This window comes from Bemisia tabaci, chromosome 6 (genome assembly GCF_918797505.1).
Source record: "Bemisia tabaci chromosome 6, PGI_BMITA_v3".
Lineage (NCBI taxonomy): Eukaryota > Metazoa > Arthropoda > Insecta > Hemiptera > Aleyrodidae > Bemisia > Bemisia tabaci.
In genome coordinates this window covers 551,728-576,562 of record NC_092798.1, presented here as the reverse complement: position 1 = coordinate 576,562, position 24,835 = coordinate 551,728, and the positions used below count along the sequence as shown (strand labels likewise).

The following is a 24,835-nucleotide window of genomic DNA, read 5'->3' as shown; positions in this document are numbered from 1 at the left end:
CACCGTCGAACTTGAAAGAGTGATACTGTACTTCTTGATTTGGTGTTCCGGTTCGAAACAATGCACCACCGCTACATTTTTTTTAAATGAATAAATTCCCCGCTTCATCGTTTCTTTTGTGCGTTTTAAAAATTATCATCACCGTACGATGAATAGCGCGCGATTTCTTATTTTAATCGACAGTGTAAGCCCAAATGATCACAAATTGCAACTTTAAGTATTTTTTTCTCAGAAAAGTGTTCAAACGAAAGTTTTTTGTACAGCATCTTTCCAGACCTTTATAACTTCGACTCCGCATATTTGGGAATTTTCATTTCAAAATGTTGGCAAAACTGTTATCCATGCTGTGGCATTAATATCTTAATTTTGAGTTTTTTCTTTGCTTGTGGACCGTCAGACATTTTTATGACAGGCCCAGTATTCATACCCGACATAGGACAGCACTTTGCAGTTCGGAACCGCTATTTCAGACTCAACTACCAAATCACGTACCTGCACGGGGAAGTCAGTAGCACTTACGTTGTTACAGTGAAAAAAAAATCTCGGTGTATTTACTAAGAAAAGGGTAAAACTACCAAGAATTCAGGGTTCTATTTGATCCCAGTTTTTTCTTGGTAAAATTACCATTTATGGAATTGGTAATTTTACCGAGAAATCTCGGTAAAATTATTGAACTTTCTTGGTAATTTTACTGGACCTTGGTAAAACGCCAATATTTTTTATCGACTGTGGTAGAATTACCGAGATAAAATGGCAAAGTTACCGGGAATTGATTACCAATAAAAGTGGTATTCTTACCTGAAAAAACAGTAAAAATACCGGTTTTTAGGTAAGCTTACCAGTCTGTCTTCGTAAAATTACCAATAATTGGTAAAAAAAGTGAAATGGTAAATGTACCAACGGACCGTGGTAAAAACGCCGAGAATTTTTTTTCAGTGTTTCTGAAACGACCCAGAAGTAATAGTTCCATTGTTCAAAATGTAGTCCGACTGTTAAAAGCGTCAATCCTTACTTGAAGGGTGGGATTGATAAGAATGACGAAATAGGAGACTCCTAGATCTGGCATGAGCCGGTAGCTGCAAGAGCTCCTGCTTTATACTGCCGTGCTAAGGAAAAAGGCCGTATGAACATTCGGGAGTTGCCAAATTTCCCTTGATAAAACCAGTATTTTTGAAGAAATTCATGCATATTTTCCTTGAAATTTTCAGATATTTCAGATTAAATTGTGTACAAAATTGTCTGGAAATTTGAATAAATAATATTTACAATTTCCTAAGTAATTTCAGTTTTTATCTGAGAAAACTTGGCAACGTCTGAAGGCTCATACGGCGTTCTTCCTTAGCACGACAGTATATCGGCGTGTATAATTGTATTTACACTTCTCCCTCGGTTTGTAAAACGAGTGAACACGAAGAAAGAAGGGACGACATTGATTGTGCTCTACCGAGAATCATCATCTGATAAGGTGTGCATTGAGGATTCACACCTGTGCCTGCAGTCATGGCGAGTTGTCCCTTTGAGGTGTCTCGTGCTTTTGTGGGTCCCTTTGGATTGTGAGACCACCGTCTGTGTCGGAGCATTGTCGGCGACCTTGCGGAATGTCGTGGTCCCTATCGAATCATCATTAGTCCTCCATCAGATTCCTTCCGGCTTAACATAGCATCGCCATTGATCGATAGGGAAACGCTCCTACCCCTCGCGTTAGAACGCTATTCCGAGCCGGGTTTTTTATGTTAATTTTTAAATGTCATTATTTTGGGAACCTTCTCAGATGCCGCCGACTAACATAATGAAAACCTGCCGCCTTCCAGGAAAAATTAAAGGGAGTTATAAATTTTGGTTTTGCGGTCTACTCATTATTGTTAGTTCTTTCCCGATTGATTTTAATCCGAATTTATTGAATTTCCTCGCTTTTTCAACGCGTCATTGGAAAGGGCCTATCGCCCCAGTTACTGAACCCTGTTTTGATAACTTATCGACGCGGGCAGATAAGTGAAAAATGTAAGGTAACATGGCTTGAATGGAACCTAAGGGCATTTTTGCTTGACATTTTCCCTGCAATTTCACGAGAATATGAAATTGATACAAATTATGAAACATCATTTTTTAGGGGATTGGTTAAACGCCCTCGAAAACACCAGAAATGTAAAAGATCCGTCTCCCAACCAACGCATTTGACCATTTAATCTGCTCAACTGAATTACTTTCCCGAAATTTTTTTAGAAATCACTAATAAAGATTCTATACTCAATTTTAAGAAGGGTACGACCAGCAATTAATTTTGTATACCGGTCAGTGAAGGCCTCGAATGCCTTCGAAAAATCGGACATTACCAACTCCATTTGAGCGCGTTTTCGTTTCGATAGATTGTTTTACCACAGAACTGAATACAAGGCTTTACTCTAGGATTCGGAATTATTTGATTCTCATGCATTGCGCCATTAGCAGATGCTATTTTAGAGCTTCAATCAATTTTATCAACTGCTCCAACTTTCGCCAAACCTTTGAATGGAATTTGGGTCTGTTGTATTTATTTACCCTCACATTAGTACTTAGCACCACAGAAGACTTATTCGGAAGAAATCTTTGCCGTCTCGGACCAGCGAGTCCTTGGACTTCATGAATGCTTGCCCGTGCGTGTTTTTCACGCAGTTCTCTCATGTTTAATTTTATCGTTTAATTTTACCATGTTTTACAATTTTAATTAATTTTACCATCAAAAACTACATTTTTGAAAAAAGCGTGAGTATTAATTTAGAATCGCTAACTCGACTAGTCTTTCTTTATGTATCTTCCTCCCTCTTTTTTCACACTTGTCACAAGATGTTCTCAGCAGCCACATTCCGTAAATCGTGGCCCCTAAAATTTTAACTAGTAAGTTTTTTAACTCCTTTATTCACGAAGAGTGTACGTGGTTCAACAGTGTTGCTTTTACTCGAAATCGATACGTATGAGCGGGAAGAAAATGCGTTGAAATGGAGCAAATGAGCGGTCTTAGGCTACCCGACTGTCGTTAAGTTGTTAGTAACATGAAAAAGGCATGTCTGACCGTCTTGCCTCAAGTAGAATTATTATTTACTCAGCTTCTCATTACATGTAATTGATTCGTATATGTAAGCGCTCCAACTCTCGTAACGCATTACTTTTATATTTCAATTATGCTGTACTTTTCTAGACGTTATAGAAGATTTAGGATTTCTTTTCATAGGCGCCAAAGTCTAATCCCATGAGAGTCACTCGATTGAATTTTGGAAAGCCTTCACCGAAAAAAAAGTGAAGCTGATTTAACATTCTGAATGTAAAAATAAGAGAAATGCGCAAGAACTTATACTATGCTAAATTACCCGCTACATCAGTTACCATAGCAATGCCAAGATGTAAAACTAGCCACTGTGGCGGGTAATTCAGCATTTTGTAAGTTATCGCACACTTTTTTTTTACATCTAAGATGAAATCAACTTCTTTTTTTATTCGGCGTTTGACGGAAGTCCTTCGGAAGCCTTCTTTCAATTTTCTGAACATTATGGTAAAGGTTCTTAATCGCTGCGAAGTGTTCCTCATAGTGCGTTTAACTATCGTTATGGGGTGGGGTACACCCCAGGCTCTCCTAATAGACCAGCGGATCGATTATTGAAATTGATAGACAAAGCTTTAGACAAAGAAGACGCAATGGATTCGGAGGGATTCCATTGGTGGAAGCAGGCACTGGAAAAAAAAGAATCTTAAATTTGCCGCCAAGAAGTATTTCTTCTCAAATCAAGAATTTTTCTGGTTAATATAAGCTACTTTTTTGCTTAACCCAAGCATTCTTTTTCTTGTATCAAGAAAAAGTCGGCTTAAAGCAAGAAAAAAAATTTTCCTGGCGGCCAATTCAAGAATCATCATGCTTGATCCAAGCTACTTTTTACTTTCTCGCTCCCCTAGTTTTCAGTGCGGGGGCGCAATGGCGCATAATAGACTAACTGACGGCAACCTACGAGAGTCCCTGCAGCTAGTCCATCATTTTCTCCCTTTGACTATATTCTGCCGTGCTAAGGAAAAACGCCGTTTGAACATTCGAGAGTTGCCTAATTTCCTTCATTAAAATTTTTATTTTCGAGGAAAGATATGAATATTTTTCCCCGCAATTTTTAGGGGCTTCAGGTGAAATTACGAACAAAATTATCTGAAAAATTGGAAAGAAAGTATACGTAAGTTTACCAGGAATTAATTTTGTGTATTATCAAAGGAAATTTGGCAACGCCTGAAGGTTCATACGGCGTTTTTCCTTAGCACGGCAGTATTGGAACCCCCCTCCTCAACCAAGAGGATTGCTCCATTTTCCTTTTATCTTGTTTGTCTATAGCTTTGTCCATCAATTCCAATCGGCCCCCAGGAGGGCATCTATGATTTACGTAAGCTCCCTTCCGAGTTGTTCCTGTGTGAGAATCGTATTTTGATGGTTGACTGCCGATAATTGAGGCTGGAATGGTGGGTTTGCGGTAGAGTAATGTGTTGTTGTTGTTTGTGTTTCAGTCGGGAGAACCACTGCGAGATCGAGCGGCGGCGGCGGAACAAGATGACGGCGTACATCACGGAGCTGTCGGACATGGTGCCCACCTGCAGCGCCCTCGCCAGGAAACCAGACAAGCTCACCATCCTCCGCATGGCTGTCGCCCACATGAAAGCCCTCAGAGGTACCTAAATCACCCCCTCAGTCACAACCCAAAATCTCCTCGCAATTACTACCCTTCTCACAATAATTACCTCCGTTTTAACTAGAATACACCTTTATAGGAAGAGTATGGGCAACTCGGTTTATGTAGCTCTTACGGCCCCAAAGGGCGACAACGCAAAAAACTGAAAGCACTAGAAAAGTGCCGCATGCCGCTGCCAACCTCTGCATTTGAAACATTAATCAATAGGGCCGACAGCGCATTCAGAACAAGAGTTTTAAAGGATCAAGACATTGAAACCGAGAAAATTAATGCGAAATCAAAGTTTTATACGTGCGTTCATTATAATTTTTGATCAGTGTAAATAGTTGAAATGAAAAAATTAGTACCACTGGATAATTCGAGTTCGCGTCTGCGGAAAAATAATTAAAAAAAACCTGCAAGTGAGTAAACAATTTAACTTTTAACCTTTTAAGTGATGAAACCCAACCTCCAAATTTTCGAGATGTCTGTACTCTCCCTATGAAGGTACTCAATTTCTTACGGGTTTTTAGATTTTGAGGCGAGGTTCCGAAAGACAGCGTTTCAACCTCTACGTTTCCTCTCGAGTAGCCTCATCGGGGGTGCTGTCCTCAGGGGTGCAGACATTTCCCAACCACGCGACCAGCCATTCGCGTGAAATGAGGGAACCCATGTGAGGACAAAAAAATTGGGGGAATCTTGGCAGGTTTTTTTGAGGGGGGGGGGGAGTTAAAGGGGAACTTAGTTGTTGAGTGAGCTACTTTGAGGAAACCCAACTGTCAAGCGCGCTGTTTTTGGGGGAAACCAAACTGTTGACCATATAAGTGTGTGCGGGCAAAATTTTGCGAAGCTTAAAATGGGGGAACCCAAATTTAATTTTGGGGGAACCTTTGGAAGTTTCTGGAGCCGTGGGCGCCCCTCCGAGTGGGAATGGGCGTCCCATCCGAGGAAGGGCGTCGGGGGGGGGGGGGGGCGACTCGGGCGAGCGAACGAGAGATTTCCTACGGAGGATATTTAAAAGGATGACACGTGAGGTCTACGGAGTACGGATACGGGTCGTGACGGTAAAGCTCGCTCCCTCCCGCGACTCCTCGCTGGCTCTGACTCCCTCTGCCTCCTTCTGCCTCCTTTCCGAGTACTTTGCGAGTAATCAGTATTCCGAGAAGCCGTTCCCGCCGATCACCATATTCCGCCCCGGCCCGGCTCCTTCGGCCACGTAACCAGTTACGGCCAACTCTAGTCCCAGTCCCAGCCTTAGCCCCAGTCCCAGTCCCAGCCGGCCACCGGCAGAAAGAACTTAAAGAAGCACGCAGCAGGCGAGGGGAGGAGGAGGAAAACGCGATAAGTTCCTCTAAATCCCCGCACTCCCCCCTCCCCCACTCGTCCGCACTTGACGCATTGTTTATAGTACAGCATGACGCCGCTACGACGTTGCGAAAAGGAACGGGAAATGCGAGCCCCCCTGAGCGCTACGCAGCCCCGCCCAGCGTCCGTGGGAACCGACGTGGCTTCGCGCTGCCCTTTCGCGTTCCTCCACCCTCGTCCTCGCACTTCGGTCCCAAGGAGAAACGCCGTATGAGTATTCGAATCTTGCCAAATTTCCGCTCAGAAAACATTTGTTGTACATGGAACATCCTCCGAACATGTCCTTCCGACATTTTCCTTTGAAATTTTCCGACACTTCAGATCAAATTACGAACATTATCCTCGGAAAAACCGGAAAAGAAACATTTACAGATTTTCCCGTAAAATCGTGATTTTCTAAAGGAAATATGGCAACGTTCGGAGGCTCATACGGCGTTCCCCCTGAGCACGGGAGCATTGAGTATTGACGTTTTACAGGTCCTTCCGATCATGCGAGGCGTGAATTGTGCTCACTCGTATTTTCATAGCTGCGTCTTCTAGATTTGCAGCTGTGAATACGATCCTCTCCAACTCTGAGCTTGCTTTCACGTCCATCGATAACCAATACACCATCAGCTTGATGCCACTATCATGATCAAATGAGTTAGTGAAACATTTTTTCAGCTCAGTTTTGTAGGAAACAGTGACTTCAGCGGGAAAAATTCGCCTCTCCCTGAAGGCGGTACAGGTCCCTTCAGAGGAAGGAGATGCCAAATCGTAGCTCCTCAAACGGGCGTTTCTTCATTTTCACGTGAGCCTGAAAGGCATGGAGTTACAGTTTCTGGCTCAGTTTAGAAGCAACGTATGTATCACTAAGTTCCCAAGGCACATAAGTGTTTTTACAGATGCACCAGGAATTGTTGCTCCCAAATTGTAAAATGTTGTTGATTTAGCAAGAGAAAGAAGCAAGTTGCGGGTGACGCAATGCGAATGGGTCCGCGGACTCCAAGTGTGTTTTACGAGCCTCGACTTGGGAGTTGGAGCGAGTCGTCTCGACACCCATCACAATCCAAGTCTCGACGGACGCCTCAACGGCCCGTTAAACTCCATCCTGAGTGGCGTTAGGCCTCCCGAGGACTTGAATCTCCAATTTGACTTCCCAAGAGAAAAAATCCGAGGCCGACCCTGGCGCCAAGTGGGTCAAGAAAACTCATTTCAGTGTCGATCGCCTCATGCGAGATCGCAAACGTAAATATTAGTCTCCGGGCAGAGCCTCCTCGTTGTTTCAACGAGGAACGAATGTATATACGCCATTGAAATTTAGGAACTCGGAGCAGAACCAAAATGACTCAGAACTTTCCAGAGACAAGAGACCCTCCACTGGCCTCCTAGCGACAGGTGGAAGCTTTTACTTTTGGGGTTTCAACAATTCCTTATGGACAATTATTAGGGAGCAACAGTCATCACGCTAGTTTCGGCTGTTGACTTACCTACATGGTCGATGATGAGCTTCGGATGACGTCATGAGCCAAACAACTTTCCCAAACGTCGGCCATTTTCGGCATGTTTGCAAAACGAAACTGCCAACACGTTGTTGAACCAGTGGCGTGGCGTGAATTGCGATGTATCGATTGTTCTGCCTTTTAAACCTATGGTAAAGAATCGATTATTAAGGTGTTCGCTGCGAACACCCTGTTTATCGATCCTTTTTCATGGGTTTTAATGGCATAAAAATCGATATATCGCAAAGCACGCCACGCCACTGTGTTGAACATCAATCATGTAGGTAAGTCAACTGTAGAATGCTGAAGTCCCGAAAGTAAAAGCTTCCACCATGGCCAAGATACTAGTGGAGGGTCTCTTGTCTCTGGAACTTTCGCTCATTGTTTGTTTGTAACGTCTAATCATCCCTTATCACTCTTCTTTGAGGAAAACATTGAATGTAGCTAAGAAAAATCTAGAATTTTACTCCGGACCGTGGTTGGACTGTTTCCTCGCAGATAAAAAGAAGGTCTTTAGGGTCCGCGTGTACGTAAAAAAATCCCTCCCTTCTAGAGTAAATCTTCACAACTTTACATCCGTTGTATCTTTTTGTTACTGAACTCGACAACATCGTAAGCAAATATAACGTAGGTATGACTGATTTGTTCAACGCTATTCAATCAGCGGGATGATTTCTGAATTTGATAGACAAAGCTATAGACAAAGAAGATAAAGAGAAAATGGAGCGATAGGAAGAACGCCGTATGAACCTTTGTGCGTTGCCAAATTTCTTTTGGTAAAATACGAATTTTCAAGAAAACTTGTGAAAATTTTCCGTCCAATTTTCCAGAGAATTTTCTTTGGAATGTGATCTTAAGTATCAGAAAATTTTGAGTAGAAATGTTCATTATTTGGCTCAAAAATGAATATTCTAAGAGGAGAAATTTGGGAGCTCTCGGATTTTCATACGGCGTTTTTCCTTAGCAAGGCAGTATACTAACTGAAGGGAACCTACGAGAGACCCTTTAGCTAGTCCATCATTTTCCCCGTTAGTGTGCACTAAGGAGCCGTTTCAAGCAAGAGAATGGCTCTATTTTCGCTTTGCCCACTGCTTTGTCGATGGATTTCAATAATGGAGCCCGATGAAGCCGCGATGCAACGCACGGCCAGAGCTACTTGGAAGCGCGTCCGAAGAATCCGAGGTGGAAACGGGACTCGAAGCCGGGACTCGAAGCCGGGACATTGTAGGTCAGCGTCGCGTCGCCACTGACAAGGAGCACGCGCTCGACCAAAATAAACTCGTCCGAGTCCTCACTCAATAGGATGCTCGCTTTTTTCTGCGCCTCAGTCGAGGGGAGAGGAGAGGAGAGGAGAGGAGAGGAGAGGAGGAGAGAACAAATAAAAGGAGAAAAGAATTAAAATTAATGGTTATTGATAATACTGGAAAAGGGCATTAACCACGGGCCCGGCCCGGCGCGGCGCGGCGCGCTCCGGCCGAGACCTCCTCCCTTCCGCGTTCCTGCATGGCATCCATCCCGGCCCGGGGAGGGGGGGAGGGGGCTCCATGGGGGCAGTGAATAAGTTTCAAAGGAGAAAAAAACCCGCGAGAGGGGGAGGGGGAATAACGACATTATTGTGTTGAGAGCATGGAGCATCGTCTGCCACCAGTGCCGTCCTGAGGAAGGAAGACGCATTAGCACTCAGACGTTGCCAAATTTCCTTTGGTAAATCACGGATCTTGGGGAAAATTTATAAATATTTCTCTTCCGACTTTTCAGAGAATTTTATTCGTAATTCCATTTGAAACATCTGAAAATTTCAACGGAAAAGGTGTTTAATTTTCCTCAAAAATAAATATTTTCTCGGAGGAAAGTTGGCAACGTTTGAATGCTCTTACGACGTTTCTCTATAGCACAGCACACGAGTCATCCGTGAGGGCTCTTGTCAGATTTCGTCGGTTCTCTTTCGGAAAATGGACGGATCCTGTTGGGAAGCTGAGGAATGTTCGGCGTGAGAATTTTCCGGGCGCAGGGGCCGTAATTACCGGCTGTTCGGACCCAACGAGTGGACCTCTTTCCATCTCTGGGCCCGGAACTCGAACCGTATGTGTAATGTGATTAGGGCTTTCATCTTGAAAAAAATTAGATTCTTTAAGATATGGACATCTGTTTCCTCGCAAGTTTCTCGCTTTGGTCAGGAAAATATTTTGCTGTTACGCTGAGTAAAATAGCACATTCTTTGTCTGAGTGAAATTTTTCCGCCTATCGGAACGGAAGAAAATTTCCGGAAAAACGCAATATCTTGAGCGGCGTTAGGATGTTTTTACTGTAGATGGCAGAAGAGGGATAGGATCTTATGAATTGGTCGTTGTATCGGGAAATAACTTGGGCACATATCTATACCTGGAGGAGAGGCATGCGGAATGGCAGGAATGACTCAGGTGTCAACAAAGCAACGAGTTAGCGATTTTGAGAAGCACCTGCGTCAGGCATCCATGTCACTCGCGGCGACAGCAAATCAAACAGGTGTCAAGAGTCCGCTCAAAGTGCGAGCACAAAAGAGACAACACCTGGGTCTCCTCTCCATTCCCTCTCCTATTGTTTTTCCTCCGTGTCTTTTGCCTCTGCCTACGCCCCAACTCCATAGGCCGTCCGACCTTTTAAACGTACCAGAACTGTTCAGGCGGATCCTTTTTCACCAAGGTGTTAAAATCAATAAACATATTGTGAAATTACCGAGAATCCAGCAGTGACTAAGAGAGTAATTCTGGTCACATGGCAGTTTCTGCATGAATTGCACTACTTTTTGCAATAGGGAACTATCATCTCTGGCTCATTTAGAAATAATGTATGTGCCATCAGTTTTTCTGTGCAGGTAGGTGCTTTCGTGCATCACCCTGAAATAGTAGTTCCTCTTCGCAAAATATAGTATAAAGTTTACGGTTAACTATATAACGATTTCGAGGGTGTTTCTCCGTGCTGCTAAGTTGCCCGACCCCCGAAGGGTGTTGAGTTCCCGCAGAGGGCCGTTTTGCCGCGCTGAAAAAACCTGAATCATGATTCGAAAATTTTAAGTCGCTGAATCACCGAGCTTGCTGAGAAATTTTTGCCTCCGATATCTGTCGGCTAATCATGGAAATAAGCTCGGTGAATCTTTAGGTAAAATTGAGATGAAAATGAGGCTTTTGGCAGTCAGAGAGCTCTGTAGTAATTATATGACGATTTGACTGATCTTTCATTCGCTAAGTGGAATGATCCGGTACCTATTTCTGTGCCAATGTGCTTAAAAAACTATTAGACCTGTGCACCGTATTGGAAAGTTGCCCTCTGTTATTTTTGCAATTCATTAACGGAATATTTGTGCCAAGCGCCGGTCTTTTTAAAAAAAATTATCGACTTGGGTGAAGAAATAGACGAAAATGTCGTGCAGTTAATCGTCACGTCTTTTTTCAAACGGGGCAGACCTGTGCTGATTCCGTGACGAGAGAGTAGGGAGCAGGGTTGGGTGGGAGGCTTGAATTTCAAATTTGCCGTGGCGTACCCTCTTTGAAAGTTTTTGGAAATTTTGTTGAGGAACCTTTACCTCTATTACGTGGAAGTCCTTAAAAAGTTGTTGAAAGTTCTTTAGTGTCCCTATAATCGTCTTGAGATTTGGACTCAAAGAGCTGTCATGAACACGTGACACCTGTTGATAGCGTCACGTCAGACAAGTCGTTGCTTCTCTGACGTAAGGGCGTATCTCGATTTCCACTTGAACTCTGTTCTCCATATAACTCCATGCTTTCCAGGGCTCATACGCAAATCTAGATACGCCCTTACGTCGGAGGAGCGACGAAGTGACAAATTACGGCAGCTGCATGTGGGATTGTCTGAGCATGGGTCTGGGACTAACTGTAGGAGTGTTTTCTTCTGGACTGGACTCGTCTGGTCCGAGGACGGATGCGATCGGGTGGGCTGATAGGGTTAATTTGTGGTTTTCTCGGTGGATGTGTCAACCCCGCGAGGCTGGACGAGATGTATCAACAATAGGCCGGACAATAGCGTCCACGCTGCACTCCTCGATATTGTTATTGTTTGTAAGACGAGAGCACGATCTGAGGCTAAAAAACACAAAAATACCCGCTGGCACTGGCCACACTCGGCACACTGGCCACCGGGCAGCGGCTCCCGCTCTCATCGTCATGAGACATAATCCAAGGTTCCATAAACAACGGACCCCGTCCAGCGCAGCGTCCACCGACGATGACGCCAGATTCCCTCTCCGAAGCCGTAACATTGAGTTTGGTCCCTCCGGCCGGATCTCAAATACTTGCCCGTATCCTCCAGCTCAAGTAGCTCTCTTACTCTCTATCCCACAGGATCCTTTATTTAGGATTAACTTCATACGGAGAACTTATGTTTCTATTTCTCTCTTCAGTAGAAAGCCCGCTTTTCCTGAAAACTTCCAGCTCCAGCGCACAATCAAACTGGAGATGGATCACCGATGTATCCTTCCCCAAAATTTGCTGTTTTGCTATAATTGCACCTCTACATAAAACAACGCGCTTAACAGCTTACTTCCCCAAAAGTAGCGCGCTCGAAAGACTTCCGGCAAAGAAAACAACTTGCTTGGTAGTTTCCTAACCCAAGAACAGCACGCTTGAAAGGCACCTAGCACAAATGGACGTATTTATGCTAAATGGAACTATGTGCAAGTGGAAAGATGGGGTGTGCTCGTTAGTTGAGGGCCATAAGAATGAATGGGGCTTTAAAAGCGCCAGTGACGTCAGCGGCGACGACGAAGACGCACGTGGCGACGGGCTCATCGTCGGAGCGCTTTAACTCATGAGCCCTGTCCACAAGGCTCTTGTTGCATGCCTACGGCTCGCGAGTTGGCGCCCAGTTCCTTTTTAATTTAATTGAAAATCCCGCTTTTGCATTTTCTCAAAACCACCAACATTTTTTTCAATTTTTTTTATCCAGCTTCCACGAGCACACCCCATCTTTCCACTTGCACGTAGTTCCTTTTAGCATAAATACGTCGAAATAACAATGCGCCTCCCTGTTTTTCCTCAGAAACAAGAAGAGGGGAAAACAATGAAAGTCTTCCATAATTCGCACACATTTTTACGGCCTTCCATAATCCTCACGCGAGCGGCCACGCGATCATGATCGTGTGATCGAGAATATTCTCTACCCCTGCTTTCATCGCCCTTTTCCGTAATGTCGAAGCATCGATGATGCCCGTTGGTGGAATTTCGTATTTTTTGTGGAGGGAGGGGGTGGGGTGGCAGAAGGGCACATTATCGAGGGGAGTCGGGGGGGGGGGGGAGGGCACCAAAAAACACACTACCCAGAGGGGCTTGATTTCTTCAGTTGCACTCGTGATGTTGGCATGAAGACATGAAGCGGGTGGATCCTTGTAGCTCGTGGTGATTGTGCAGAATCCGCGATCCGGATTCGGCGAATAATTCGGCCATCACGTACGCTCCACATCGGAGAAGAGGATTTTGAAACGGGCGAGGGAAGAGGGGGGCGAGGGATGAGGGGGGGGGGGGGCGAGGGGCCCCTCGGGGACTCGGCGGGCGCATTCCGTCGTCGTCTAACGGGGCGCACGCTGCGCCAGCGGCCAACTACATCGCCATCCGCCAGCCGGGCATCCGTTCGTCTTCGTCACCGTCGCGTCATCCAAGGGCTCGCCACTTCACAATTCCAAGAGTGCTAATAAGTACTAGAAGTTCCCGAAACGGGCTTCCGGCAAAAACCGAAGAAACGTACCCGTACACTGAAAAATAGGCATACCGTCTGTCCCGGGCTCAGAGGCAGAAAGTCATGGGCGCCGGAGCCGGAGCCTCGATTGCTTCGGGTCTACGCCCGGAACTCCCGGCCGCTGAGCCCGAAACGCGGACGGTATGTCTATAGCAAGTATTGCTTCTTCGGCCGGAGTTTTTTTTAATCAGTGTAGCTTAGGTTTAAAAATCCGCTCCAGCGTAGGTATTTTTCGATGCAGTGTAGCGGTCGTCACGACGACAGAATGAGTTCTCTTGGATAATGTCAGAGAATAATTTTTCGGGAGGATTCGACAAAAATGTCCGTATTGAAAACCCTGGCTCCGCGGAGGAAGGTCCTCCCTCCTGAGGACGGCCACCTTCGAAATTTTGCTCAGACAAAGGGTTCAAATTCTCAGGAGGTGATGAAGCTTGGTCCAGAATCGGGAATGCCTCGCCGTTGTTGAATTGGACGTATTTATACGAAAAGGAGATATGTGGAAGTGGAAAGATGGGGTGTGCTCGTTAGTGGTCGGGCCATAAGAATGAATGGGGAATATAAAGCGCCAGTGACGTCAGCGGCAATGAGTGCGCACTCTAACGACGGGGAGATGGTCGTCGGGGCGCTGTAACTCGTGAGCCCTGTCCACAACGCTCTCTTGCCATGCCCGCGGCTCATGAGTTAGCATATTTTGGCGCCTAGCTCCTTTTGATTTAATGTCAAATCCCGCTTTTCAATTTTCTCAAAAGGAGCTATATCCACTGACCACATTGTTTCTTATGACCCAACTAACGAGCACACCCCATCTTTCCACTTGCACATATCTCCTTTTAGCATAAATACGTCCAATTTAGACTCTGCAGTCTCTTAGTGGGGCGATCATTGGTATTGACTTGAATGGATAGAGCGAAGATCCTGGAGACGTAGAGACGAGGATGTGCCGACGCCGATGAGTCTGGTCCTGTTGCCGGAAGGAGGGAAGTCGCGTGCGAAACAGCTGTTGCGTCGACGCTGGCGGGGGCGGGGGCGGGGGCGAGGGGCCGAGGATGGCCTGCTGCCGGGCCGGGGCTGGGGTGACGTCAGGCTGTCCCGTCCTGCCAGGTGAGGACCCGGGGCCCGGGCCCCATGGAACATGGAGCAGCGATCACGCGGAACGATAGCTTTGATTTGTATTCACCTGTCAACCCTCGCGCCCCGCCGTCATCACTATTCACGCCGCGCCCGCGCCTACCGCCACCGCCACCACACTCCCATGTCGCCATTTCCGGTCCGACCCACGTTGCCGTTCCCCGTCGCCTCCCGCTCATGTCCGTTTCATCAGTCGAGAATTGTGGACCGGGCTTCTGAGGCTCCGGCAAAAATCCGGGACTAAGGGCCGTTCGACAAACACACCAGCTATTAGAGGGAGGACAGGGGGACGATATGGCAACGCTGGCCCAGAACCCTCCGTCCGCGTCGTCATTCTTTCTCAGCGGGCTTTTTGGCTCTTCTCCTGGTCATATCACTGGACTGCCCTGTCCCTCTCCTGTCCTATTGTTTTATCTCTCTTTCACCTCATAAATCTTCGTCTTTCCTCCGACAATATTTCACTGTTTCCCACGGATTTAGGCTCCGCACCGTACCAGTGGCAGAGATTTTTTATTGCTTTTTTAAACACACTTTAAAATGTATCGTCCATTTTTAAAATTTTTCCTGCAGCTTGCCTCTCTCAGCTCTTCTCAATTATCTTATGAAGCAGTTTTTCTGACGAAAACCTGAAGGGTTACTGTTAAAATATCGTAAAGAAGCATCCTGTAATATATCCTTGAACCGTGGTTTTCATGTAAGACCATTTTTCTTGATGGCACCATAATATCACGAACTTTAAAGTTCAAACCTTCAACTCAAGGAGCGATTTTGAAGGAGAGTTTGAACCAAATTTGAACCAAAGTTTGCAGGGAAGAGTTTTTCGACTAATTCTTCAGGGTAGAGTGCTGGTTTTTGGCAAATTCTCTGTACACGCCAATGATTCTATATGATTTCTTCTATGATTCTTTATGTCTAGCATCAGGATTTTCCCGATTTTCTCGATTCTATCAGGACTTGAGGTCAATCAGGATTTAATCCCGATTTCATCAGGATTTGAGGAAAAATCGGTCGTTAAATCGGGATTTGAGATAAGTCGGCCGTTCGATCGAATTTTTTATCAAGCTATTTTTGTCAAGTTGAAGTTTCTCCGCCAAAAATCAGGATTTGATCAGATTTTGGAAAAATTAAGAAATGAGGATTTAGCAGTCAAAAATCAGGATTTCATCAGGACTTCCCCAAATGAAAAAAAAAAAAAAAAACTAGACACCCTGATTAAGTTGATGGACTGTCGCTATTAACTGTAAAAGCAAAACTTATTACTTGCTGTAAAGATGGTACATTGAATATGTATATCTTTTATTGTTCTAGGTACTGGAAACACAAGTGATGGAACGTACAAACCCTCTTTCCTCACTGACCAAGAACTGAAGCATCTCATTTTAGAAGCGGCAGATGGTTTTCTGTTCGTAGTTTCTTGTGACACAGGTCATATAATCTATGTTTCGGATTCAATCAGTCCTGTTTTGAACCATTCTCAGGTGAGTAGCAAATCAATTTTGTATCAAACAATAACAAACAAATTGAGAACAAGTGGAAAAACGCAGAGCTCTGATCTTTTGCCACTGTGTAACAAAATGTAAAAGTTATAAAAAGGTCTTTATTAAATTTAATCAAATATGGCAACTGTAGGCTGCATAATACGCTTATTTGGTCCTTTGAATAAGTGAGTCTATTTCATTTTTGCTCTTGTCTCTCAACAGCTAAATGTGGAACAAGTGTATCTTTATCACAAAATTTAAAAATCTCTGCTTGCATTTCATTTTTTCAGGGGTAATTAATCAAAATGCACCCTCGTAATTTTGCGCAAGATTTTTATAGAATGAGCAGGGAAAATTCTCTAAAGGCTTTAATGGGGATTATCATTTATTAATTTATTTTCATGATTATTATTGATTATAAAAAATAAAAAGTGATTAGAGGTTTTCATCGTTGCAATCTGAGACCTGCATTTTTCGACTCAAAACATCGATATGCAAGATTACCTTTTTGGCTCCAGGAAGAACTGCAAGGAATTCCTACATCATGATCCTATGAATATGAAAATGAACTTATTGTTGATTTTTAGTGTTAATACTTCTTGCACCACTTAAGTAGCCTTCTGATGTATATTTAATACTTATTTTAATTCCCAGTGTACAAAGCTACACTTCAATGAGATAATTATTTTTCAATTAAATTTTTGCACATGCAGAAATTTGCACCCAGATGGATCTAAAAAAATTATATTCGATTTGATTTAATCAGAAAAGACTTGTATCAGCTTGAAAGTAAATGAAAAGGATTTTTAGATCCGTGTTATATTGTTAGAAATTGAAAAATAAACCTAGCTTGTACATTTTCAGAATTAATACAATGAAGACAAAGACCCATATCTTTTGATAAACTTTCATAACAGTCACTGCTTTGGTTTGTAGAAAATTGATATTTTAAGTGGAAAAAGATAATATGTACACCGCTGAATTAAAAAAGAAAGAAAAAAAATTCTGACCATGATTTTTTAGAAAATGAGGGAATACTTTTATAGCATAATATCCTTTTTTTTAAAACAGGAGTAAAAAGCAAGGTGAGATCCACAATGGTGTGATCCTAGATTTGTGTGTTAAATCAGAAGAATTCAGGAGTTTTCCCTGAAAATCAGTCAGAATCACTGAAGTTCAAAGTGTCCTTTACACATCTAGAAGTTTTTAAAAACTCCAATGCTTCATTTCTTTTCTTTTTTTCTCTCTATGAAACAGAGTGACTGGTTCGGATCCTGCTTGTATGACCACGTTCATCCGGATGATGTCGAAAAGGTGCGAGAACAGCTATCCACGCAAGAACCGCAGAGCACAGGAAGAATATTGGACTTGAAAAGCGGAACTGTGAAGAAAGAAGGTCATCAGTGTAAGTCTCATTCATCATCAAATATAAATGTCATCTATCAGAAAGAATCAGCGTATCTGTTACTCATTTCTCTAAACTGATACGCCCTCTCATAATTATGTCTATTCCTTTGATTTGCACTTGACTGATGCGGTCCTAATAATCCTTTCTAAGTTTTAGTTTGAGTATGATCATAAAATATAGTAAAAAATTCTGAGAATTTTAATTTTCTGTTGTTTTCCGCCCTCTTTGCAAAATAATTTAACTTTGAGTCATCTTCAAGATTGGTTGCTGGTTTAAAATATTCTAAGCTCCAAGACTTAAATGTATCTTTAACTGTTAAGAACAAAAAGATTTAGTACTTCAATCATGAACTAGCGATCATTTTTCAAACTGAGTCTTCCCCCTGTCTCAACTCAAAGTGTCAAGGTTCCTTTTTTCTGAACTCAGTTTGCACAGTTCGTTTCCTAGAAAAAGGAATGTAACTCCATTTCAAGGTTGCAAAATGGACTATAACAATCCATTTTTTACATGAAAAAAATCAATGCTATGTGTTGGACTTTTGACCTGAAATCAACCTATATCCCTGCATCTCCACTCTCAAATAATGGGTCAAGCCATTCAGTCTTTCAGCCTTTTACCCACGTTAAGTGATCATAAGCCCCTTTTTCAGTTTGTGACGCATATGCCATGAGTATCATTTGCAGCCAATAATTTGCCTGGATTGTTTTATTTTACAGCTGCGATGAGAGTTTGTATGGGGTCCAGGAGAGGATTCATCTGCCGGATAAAAGTCGGAAATCTAGGACCAGACGCAATGGCCAGCGGACACCTTAATAGGTTGAAGCAGAGGAATAGTTTAGGACCATCAAAGGACGGTCATAACTACGCTGTTATTCATTGCACTGGTTTCATCAAGAACTGGCCGCCATCTGGTCAGTTTGACAATCCACTAGCTGGTATTGTATCCATTTTTTCCCTCTCTTAATTATAGTTTGTAAGTTTTCTTGTGCTCCTTGTTTTCACTTAGGTGAAATTTAAAAAAAAGCGACAATTCTATTCTGCTTTCTGTATTCTCCGAGGCATGCAGAGTTTTTTGTGCTTCCAGTGTTTTGGTCTTTGGTGTAATTTAATGATTTTGAAAAGTGTGAAGCATTCATATTTTCTCAATAATGTTACAAGAGAATAATTTCCTTCTAAATATTTTTAATCTATTTTTGTAAATGAACTGCTGATTCAAGTAAATTCTTATACATATCATGAAAGAAGTTGAAGCTAGCTTTCTATTGCACTCAATTACATCCGAGGATTCAATGCGTTTTAGAACTTCCTCAAAATGGTAAAAGATTGATTTTTGTGGACTAACAGTTTATGTTACCTTTTATATTTTTTTATTCACAAAATGTATCCTGTATGATGTTCACTTGTATCCGTAATGCTGTATTTTCAGTATCATTTATCAATTTCGTTTTTTCATTAGATAAAAAATTATGCTCTAAATTTTTTAATTACAAATCAATTTGGCCTGCTTTTACTTTTAATTTTGATGTTATTGATGGCACTGATATATACAGACTCATTTGACCAAATCATCATAGTTTTCTCAAATCATGGAAAAAAATTTGCTGTGAGTTGAAACAACACAAAAACAATTTTAAATTTGTTCACTGCATTCAATTAAAAGAACAATTTAACTTTTAAGTTTTCCAATGTTTATCTTTAATTTTACCTTTGTAAATACTTGAATTTTTCCTTGATTCTAATACTTTTCATGGCTTTGTGAAGGTGTTCAAATGGACCGTGGCGTAGAAGAAGAATCAAAGCATTTCTGTTTAGTAGCGATAGGACGCTTGCAACTCACATCAACACCCAATGCAAGTGACCTATCCGGTGGCAACTCTAATGCAGGTATTTAAACCTCGATAACTCCATTGGTTTTAAAAATGATTTGTGGCTAAAACAACCATTGATTGGGTTTATTGTCATATCTTGGCATTTGACAGGCTCCAAAATTGTGTGATCGCACAAGTGTGTTTGTTGAACTAGATCATAACTTAGGCCAGGGTGCAGAAAAAAATGTTCCTCTAAATTTATTTGGGATCCTAAAACAATGCCTCCTTACTTCTAGGGATTTTCTACAAATGCAACAAATTTGCTCTGACTGGAAAACAGCAGGTGTTTCAGCTTGTTTTAACTTTAAAAAAAGATGATGCTCCCAAATCAGAGTCTGAAAAATTAAGAAGGTTGAGATGTTTCGGGAAAAACTACATAAGCTCCAAAATTTTCTGAAAAATAGTGTCAGTTTGAAACTTACCAAAAATTTGTCAAAACTTTCTGAAAGAGTTTGGAAGAATACATAAATTTGTTTTTGTTTTTAAATGATTCATAGAATTCCTAATTTTCAAAAGCTTCCTTAATTATTTGCAAAATCCTTTTTCCGCTTTTTTTGCCTACCTCGAACTCCATGAAGCAACGGATATTCATGTCTCGGTTGGTTGCACCCAATGTAAAGGCTCAAGATGTAGTCATAACATTAATGTAGCATATCAATTAAGGACTGCGGATAGAGGATGCTGGTCGAGGAAGGTGATAATTTTGTTTAAGTTGAATGTAGAAAGCTTTGGACTGATCACATAATGTGATCGCTAACCTGTCAAATTTTGTCTTTAAAGTATGTTATGAAAATTTATGGTTGTAACTTTTTATGTGGACTGTTATTTTTAACTTTTTCTTCAACCATGATTTTCTCTTCTTGCAGAGTTCATATCAAGACATTCCACTGATGGTAAATTTTCGTTCGTCGATCAAAGAGTGATTAACATCCTTGGCTACACGCCTCCAGAGCTATTAGGCAAATCATGTTTCGACTTTTTCCATCCGGAAGATGTGTCTCATATGAAAGAGAGTTTTGATCAAGGTATGTAACTAGTTAAATTTTTCTCCATAAATTCGCTAAGAGGTAGACCAGTGATTGTAATTTACTAAGATATGTGAAGCTAGAAGTTGCTCAGTATAAAATTGCTTTGAGTTTTTGAAAACTAATGGGGGAAGAGAAAGATGCTGGAACTCTATTTGTTGGTTTTCTTCAATGAAGAACCATTCATCATGTGATATCTTTGCATGAATATTAATTGTTTCCATAATTAACAATGTATATTCTGTTGCAGTTTTAAAATTGAAAGGGCAAGTTATGTCTGTTATCTATCGATTTCGTGTGAGGAATAGAAATGATTATGTTTGGCTCCGTACTTCAGCATTTGCTTTCCTAAATCCGTACACAGACGACATCGAATACATAGTGTCTACAAATACATTAGCAAAGTAAGTACCTTTCTTTTGTTTTCTGTTTTTGTTTCCGTAGAACATTTGGAGTCTTTTCAAGAAAAATATCAGACAAGTCTCTATCAGCCCTAAATTTTATACCAATATCTAGAAAAACGAGGACAATGTTAATGCTTTCCTTTGTAATTTGAAGACATTTTGAAGGCCTCTTTATTTAATATTATTCACATGGTTTGTGCAGCCTGGAAAAGCGCTTGATTTTAAACTTGTTTTTTATAACCCTGAAAGTGCCTGAGTTTTGAGGAGGGTGCTTGAAAAGTGCGGGAATTTTACCCACGCCTAATTTTCAATGGTTAATACGCTGGCTCTGATTTTTCGACTTTTCGAAAATTAAAGATTTGATCCCCCGAAAACTTGTCTTTTGGTGTGAAATGAACCTACCAAAAATTTCAGCCGGATCGGATCATTCTAAGTGGTGCCGCAGCGGCCGACAAGCTCCCAAGCGAGAACTTCCAAATTTGAAAAATCGCGTTTTTCCGTCATATCTCGAATTTTTCCCCCTTTTAAATTGTTGCTATGACTTCAAAATTTTTTGAGGTAACACACTTTTTAGGTTACTTTACGAAAAGAATAACAGAATTTACGTCATCACTTTTAAAACGCCCCTTTCCCCCCTTCGAAGTGGCGCCACATCGTGCAATTTTGCCAATTTTTTGTAACATTCTCCCGGCCAGGTTTGCCTGTACGAGTTTAAACTTTTCGTCGAGTCAAAAGGAAAAACTCTTCACATTATTTAAGTGTAGTGTCTACCGAGTCATTAAAGCCAAAAGGAAAACATTCTGTTCAGCTTCGGGAAAATAAACTTAATTTAATGGTATTTTGGGGCTAAAATTGGCAAACTACCGGTAGTAAGTCCCGTTCCATTACCGATAAGAAACAGTCTCGATAGTTGTAATGCTTGGGTTTCTTAAATATGGTCATTTGAAGTACTAGAACACTAATACCACTGTTTTCAACCTATGGTAAATTTAATTATGGTAAACTTTGGAAGCCTAAAATTACCTCTCAGAGCCGAAAATTGCGGCAATTTTCTATGAAGCTCTCCAAAAAATGGCCTGCTTTTTGGGTAGCCGATTTGGCCATAGAACCCAGTTTCAATTGAATCGAATAACTTAAAGCTCAGAGGAAACTTTCAAGATGAACAGAGGAACGGATTCTGAGTTTCAGGGAAGGAGGAGGGCCTACAGGCTAAAATGCCATCTAATATTTCCTGTTTTCTTTTTAAATTGATGTTGCCAAGGGCTTCAAGTTGGTGCTCTTATATGTTAAGCATATCGATAATTCACTATTTTTACATGTAGAACGGAAATTTTACGTCAGGGAGTCGATATATGGATTCGTTTCATAGATTTTTTCTCAATTTTACTTGGAACATTGGTGGTTGAACGTCAAAAAAGTCATGCTGGGTGTATCTTCAATGACTCATACTTGTCCAATAATAACTACAAAGATTGGCTCCTCTGAGCCTGATGATTATAAAAGTGCAGCATGTGTATTTTGCGACACAAGTCCTGTAAAATTGTAATGATGGTCGAATCTGCTGTTGAAAGTCACTTGAAAGGGCAAAAACATCTAGAAAAGGCTCGATTTTTTGGAAAGAAACCTCCCAAACAACAGAGAAGTGTTGATTTGTGGATGAAGCAGATACCGGGAGAAAACTCTGCACTTAGGAAAAAATTGAGAAGAAGTGCTTGAAAATTCTTAATGAAGTGCTTGGAAAGTGCTTGATTTTTTAATCAAGAGGCTGCACAAACCATGATTTATCGTTTCAGCTTGTAGTTGAACTCTAGTTAAGAAGATTTGTGTGTCCTCGTACAGCAAATAATCAGTTATTTTTATGCTTTTTTCTTCATTCTTTCATTGTAATGCTCTTATTTTTCAATATTTTGAAGGAATGCTAATTTACGGGATCATACAGCCAATGAAACCATTATCTGAAACAGGGCCTTCTTACTGACAAACTGAAACTTAAGCATTAGACGCCATAGCATGGTCGGTAGTTTTACTAACTGTCAGCACGAAGAAGGCTTCATATTGTCGAAATTCAATAGAACTTATGATGGCTTGAAATGGCCAGTTCAAGAAGGTCCACCAGAGGAAATACATTTTGTATTCTTAATCATCATCTTCAGATCACAAACTTATTTGATTTATCTCTCTCCTTTAGATCTTCACTGGAAAAAGAAGAAAAAAAAATAGAAATTAATTGCTTTCAATTTACTTTCTAGGATTTATGAGATTGTTTTTAATTAAATTCTCAAATTTAATTTTTCAACTCAGTTCAAGGGGGTGCGAGTGTACCAGGTCCGAATGAAGTAATTTTCGAAGATGATTAAATCTGATTAAATATAGGAGGAAAGAGGATCAGATTTTTTTGTAAAAAAACTAGAAATTTATTATTATGGAACTGTAGGCGATCTGCGAACTCTGTATATCCATGATCTTGTTTTTGTTTCAGGTCATTACAGTCCCCTGGAAACTCGGAAACTAGCGAGCAACCTTATCAGCCCTCTGTTGATTATAGTTTGCAACAGAGGTATCCATCACATTTAATCCTTAACCCTCAGCAACATATCCACAGTAAGTCCAGCAGATTTGTCTTTTTCCTTCGTTCAAATACCTTGAAATGGGAGTGCAATAATTTCAAGCCTTTCTCCAAACTCGATTGGCCTTCCCCAATTTTTAACCAAAATTCATGATCACAATCCCTCTGAAGACCTGAGGAAAATATTCAAGTCAACCCCCCCCCCCTCCCCCTTCCCCCTGCTCTACCTTCCCAAAATGAAAAACAAAAAATTGTAGGCTTTATCACTGCCAAAATTTGTGGTAAAAGGTCATGCCAAAAGTCTGACAAGATTCCCTCTTTTTCTTTGTTCATATGGTCAGTAACTCAGAATCATGTATTCATTATTAATTGTTAGAGAGTGCTGAGGAGAATTTCTAAAAATGTAAATTTTCCTTCATAAAGTCTTCCTTGTTAAATTCGAACTTAACATGAAGATGGTTTCATTCACAATAAATTATGTCCAATCAGTTTGTGTAAATTATTCTGAAAAAAATTACAAAAATTACCCTCTTCGCTAAGAAAGAATCCTTTTTACAAAAACTACTCTCTTTGCCAAGAAAGATTCCTTTCCCATATTAACCATGTATGTATTTTCATCATGTCCGGCAAATCGTAACTTATGGCTTTCTCTCTCAGCAGCTAGCAGTTCTCAGCAACAGCAACAGCAGCAGAGATCAAATAGTTCTCAAATGTACGAAAGCTATGAAAATTCTCAACAGCAGAACTCGCCGTCTATAGGTTACAACAATTCGCCAACTCCACAGAGCAGTAATCCAGCGTCCGTTTTGAACCGTATCAGCAAGTCAAGTCCTACACCGGCGCAGACTGCCTGGACATTGCGACAGGTAAATACACCTTAAACACATCACCAAAAAACCAGAATAAGTGCTGATACAAGATAGGACCTCCTCCTCCCAAAGGATCATGAAAGACCTATTAAAATTATGATCCATTGATAACATAGTAAGAGCTCCTGCAAGTACAGGTAGCAAAATTAATAATAAAAATACAGTAATTAGAACTGATCAAACAAACAGACTCAAATATTCAATGTTTATACCAAGAACTCGTATCTCAAAAATAGTAACAATAAAATTTACAGAGCCTAAGGTAGAAGAGAATTAAAAAAAAGAAAAATAATTTGTCTACTTTCTTTTACTTCTTAGCCCATAAACAAGGGCTTATGATTGATTGGTTTTCGCTCCATTTTGCAGTGAATTATGCTTTTCTCATTTCAAACCTCTTTATTGTCATGCATCAATGGTAACAATGGTAACATCTATCAGAAGGTAAAATTAGAAAGTCTTGTTTCTTTATTTGCAACATATCTTATTTCAATTCATTTTTTATTGTTATTTTTATCATTATGTATAAATGCCAGAAAACTCTTGTTTCAAAGGAATCTTTGACAAATTGGCTCCTCTATTCTTAGCCAGAAATAATTTAATTAAAGAGGTGATATGTACACTTAAAACTTAAATTAAGTGTTTATTCAAGGAATGCACAGTGCAGATTGATCCCCAAAATTGAATTTTTGACAGAAAATTTGCCCTTGAATTTCAAAAACTCAATTCTGGGAAAAAATCTATTTTTGGACTTTACCAAAATGATTGTTGAAAAAAGTAAGATATTTCTGGGGTACTGAAATATGAATAGTCCTTGATAAATTGCCGAAAATTTGTGGACTT

General features: G+C 41.2%; 1 protein-coding gene across 1 annotated transcript in view; it reads left to right on the top strand.

The window, feature by feature from the left end:
- The window catches only part of tgo (Aryl hydrocarbon receptor nuclear translocator homolog tgo), a 41,640-nt gene that overhangs the window by 15,334 nt on the left and 1,471 nt on the right, over window positions 1–24,835 (top strand). Inside the window, exons 3-11 of the mRNA XM_019046734.2 lie at window positions 4,516–4,676; window positions 15,686–15,855; window positions 17,113–17,260; window positions 17,980–18,198; window positions 19,025–19,147; window positions 19,998–20,156; window positions 20,407–20,560; window positions 23,040–23,161; window positions 23,784–23,992. Of these exons, the coding sequence (XP_018902279.2) occupies window positions 4,516–4,676; window positions 15,686–15,855; window positions 17,113–17,260; window positions 17,980–18,198; window positions 19,025–19,147; window positions 19,998–20,156; window positions 20,407–20,560; window positions 23,040–23,161; window positions 23,784–23,992 (1,465 nt within the window). The remainder of the gene's footprint in view (window positions 1–4,515; window positions 4,677–15,685; window positions 15,856–17,112; window positions 17,261–17,979; window positions 18,199–19,024; window positions 19,148–19,997; window positions 20,157–20,406; window positions 20,561–23,039; window positions 23,162–23,783; window positions 23,993–24,835) is intronic.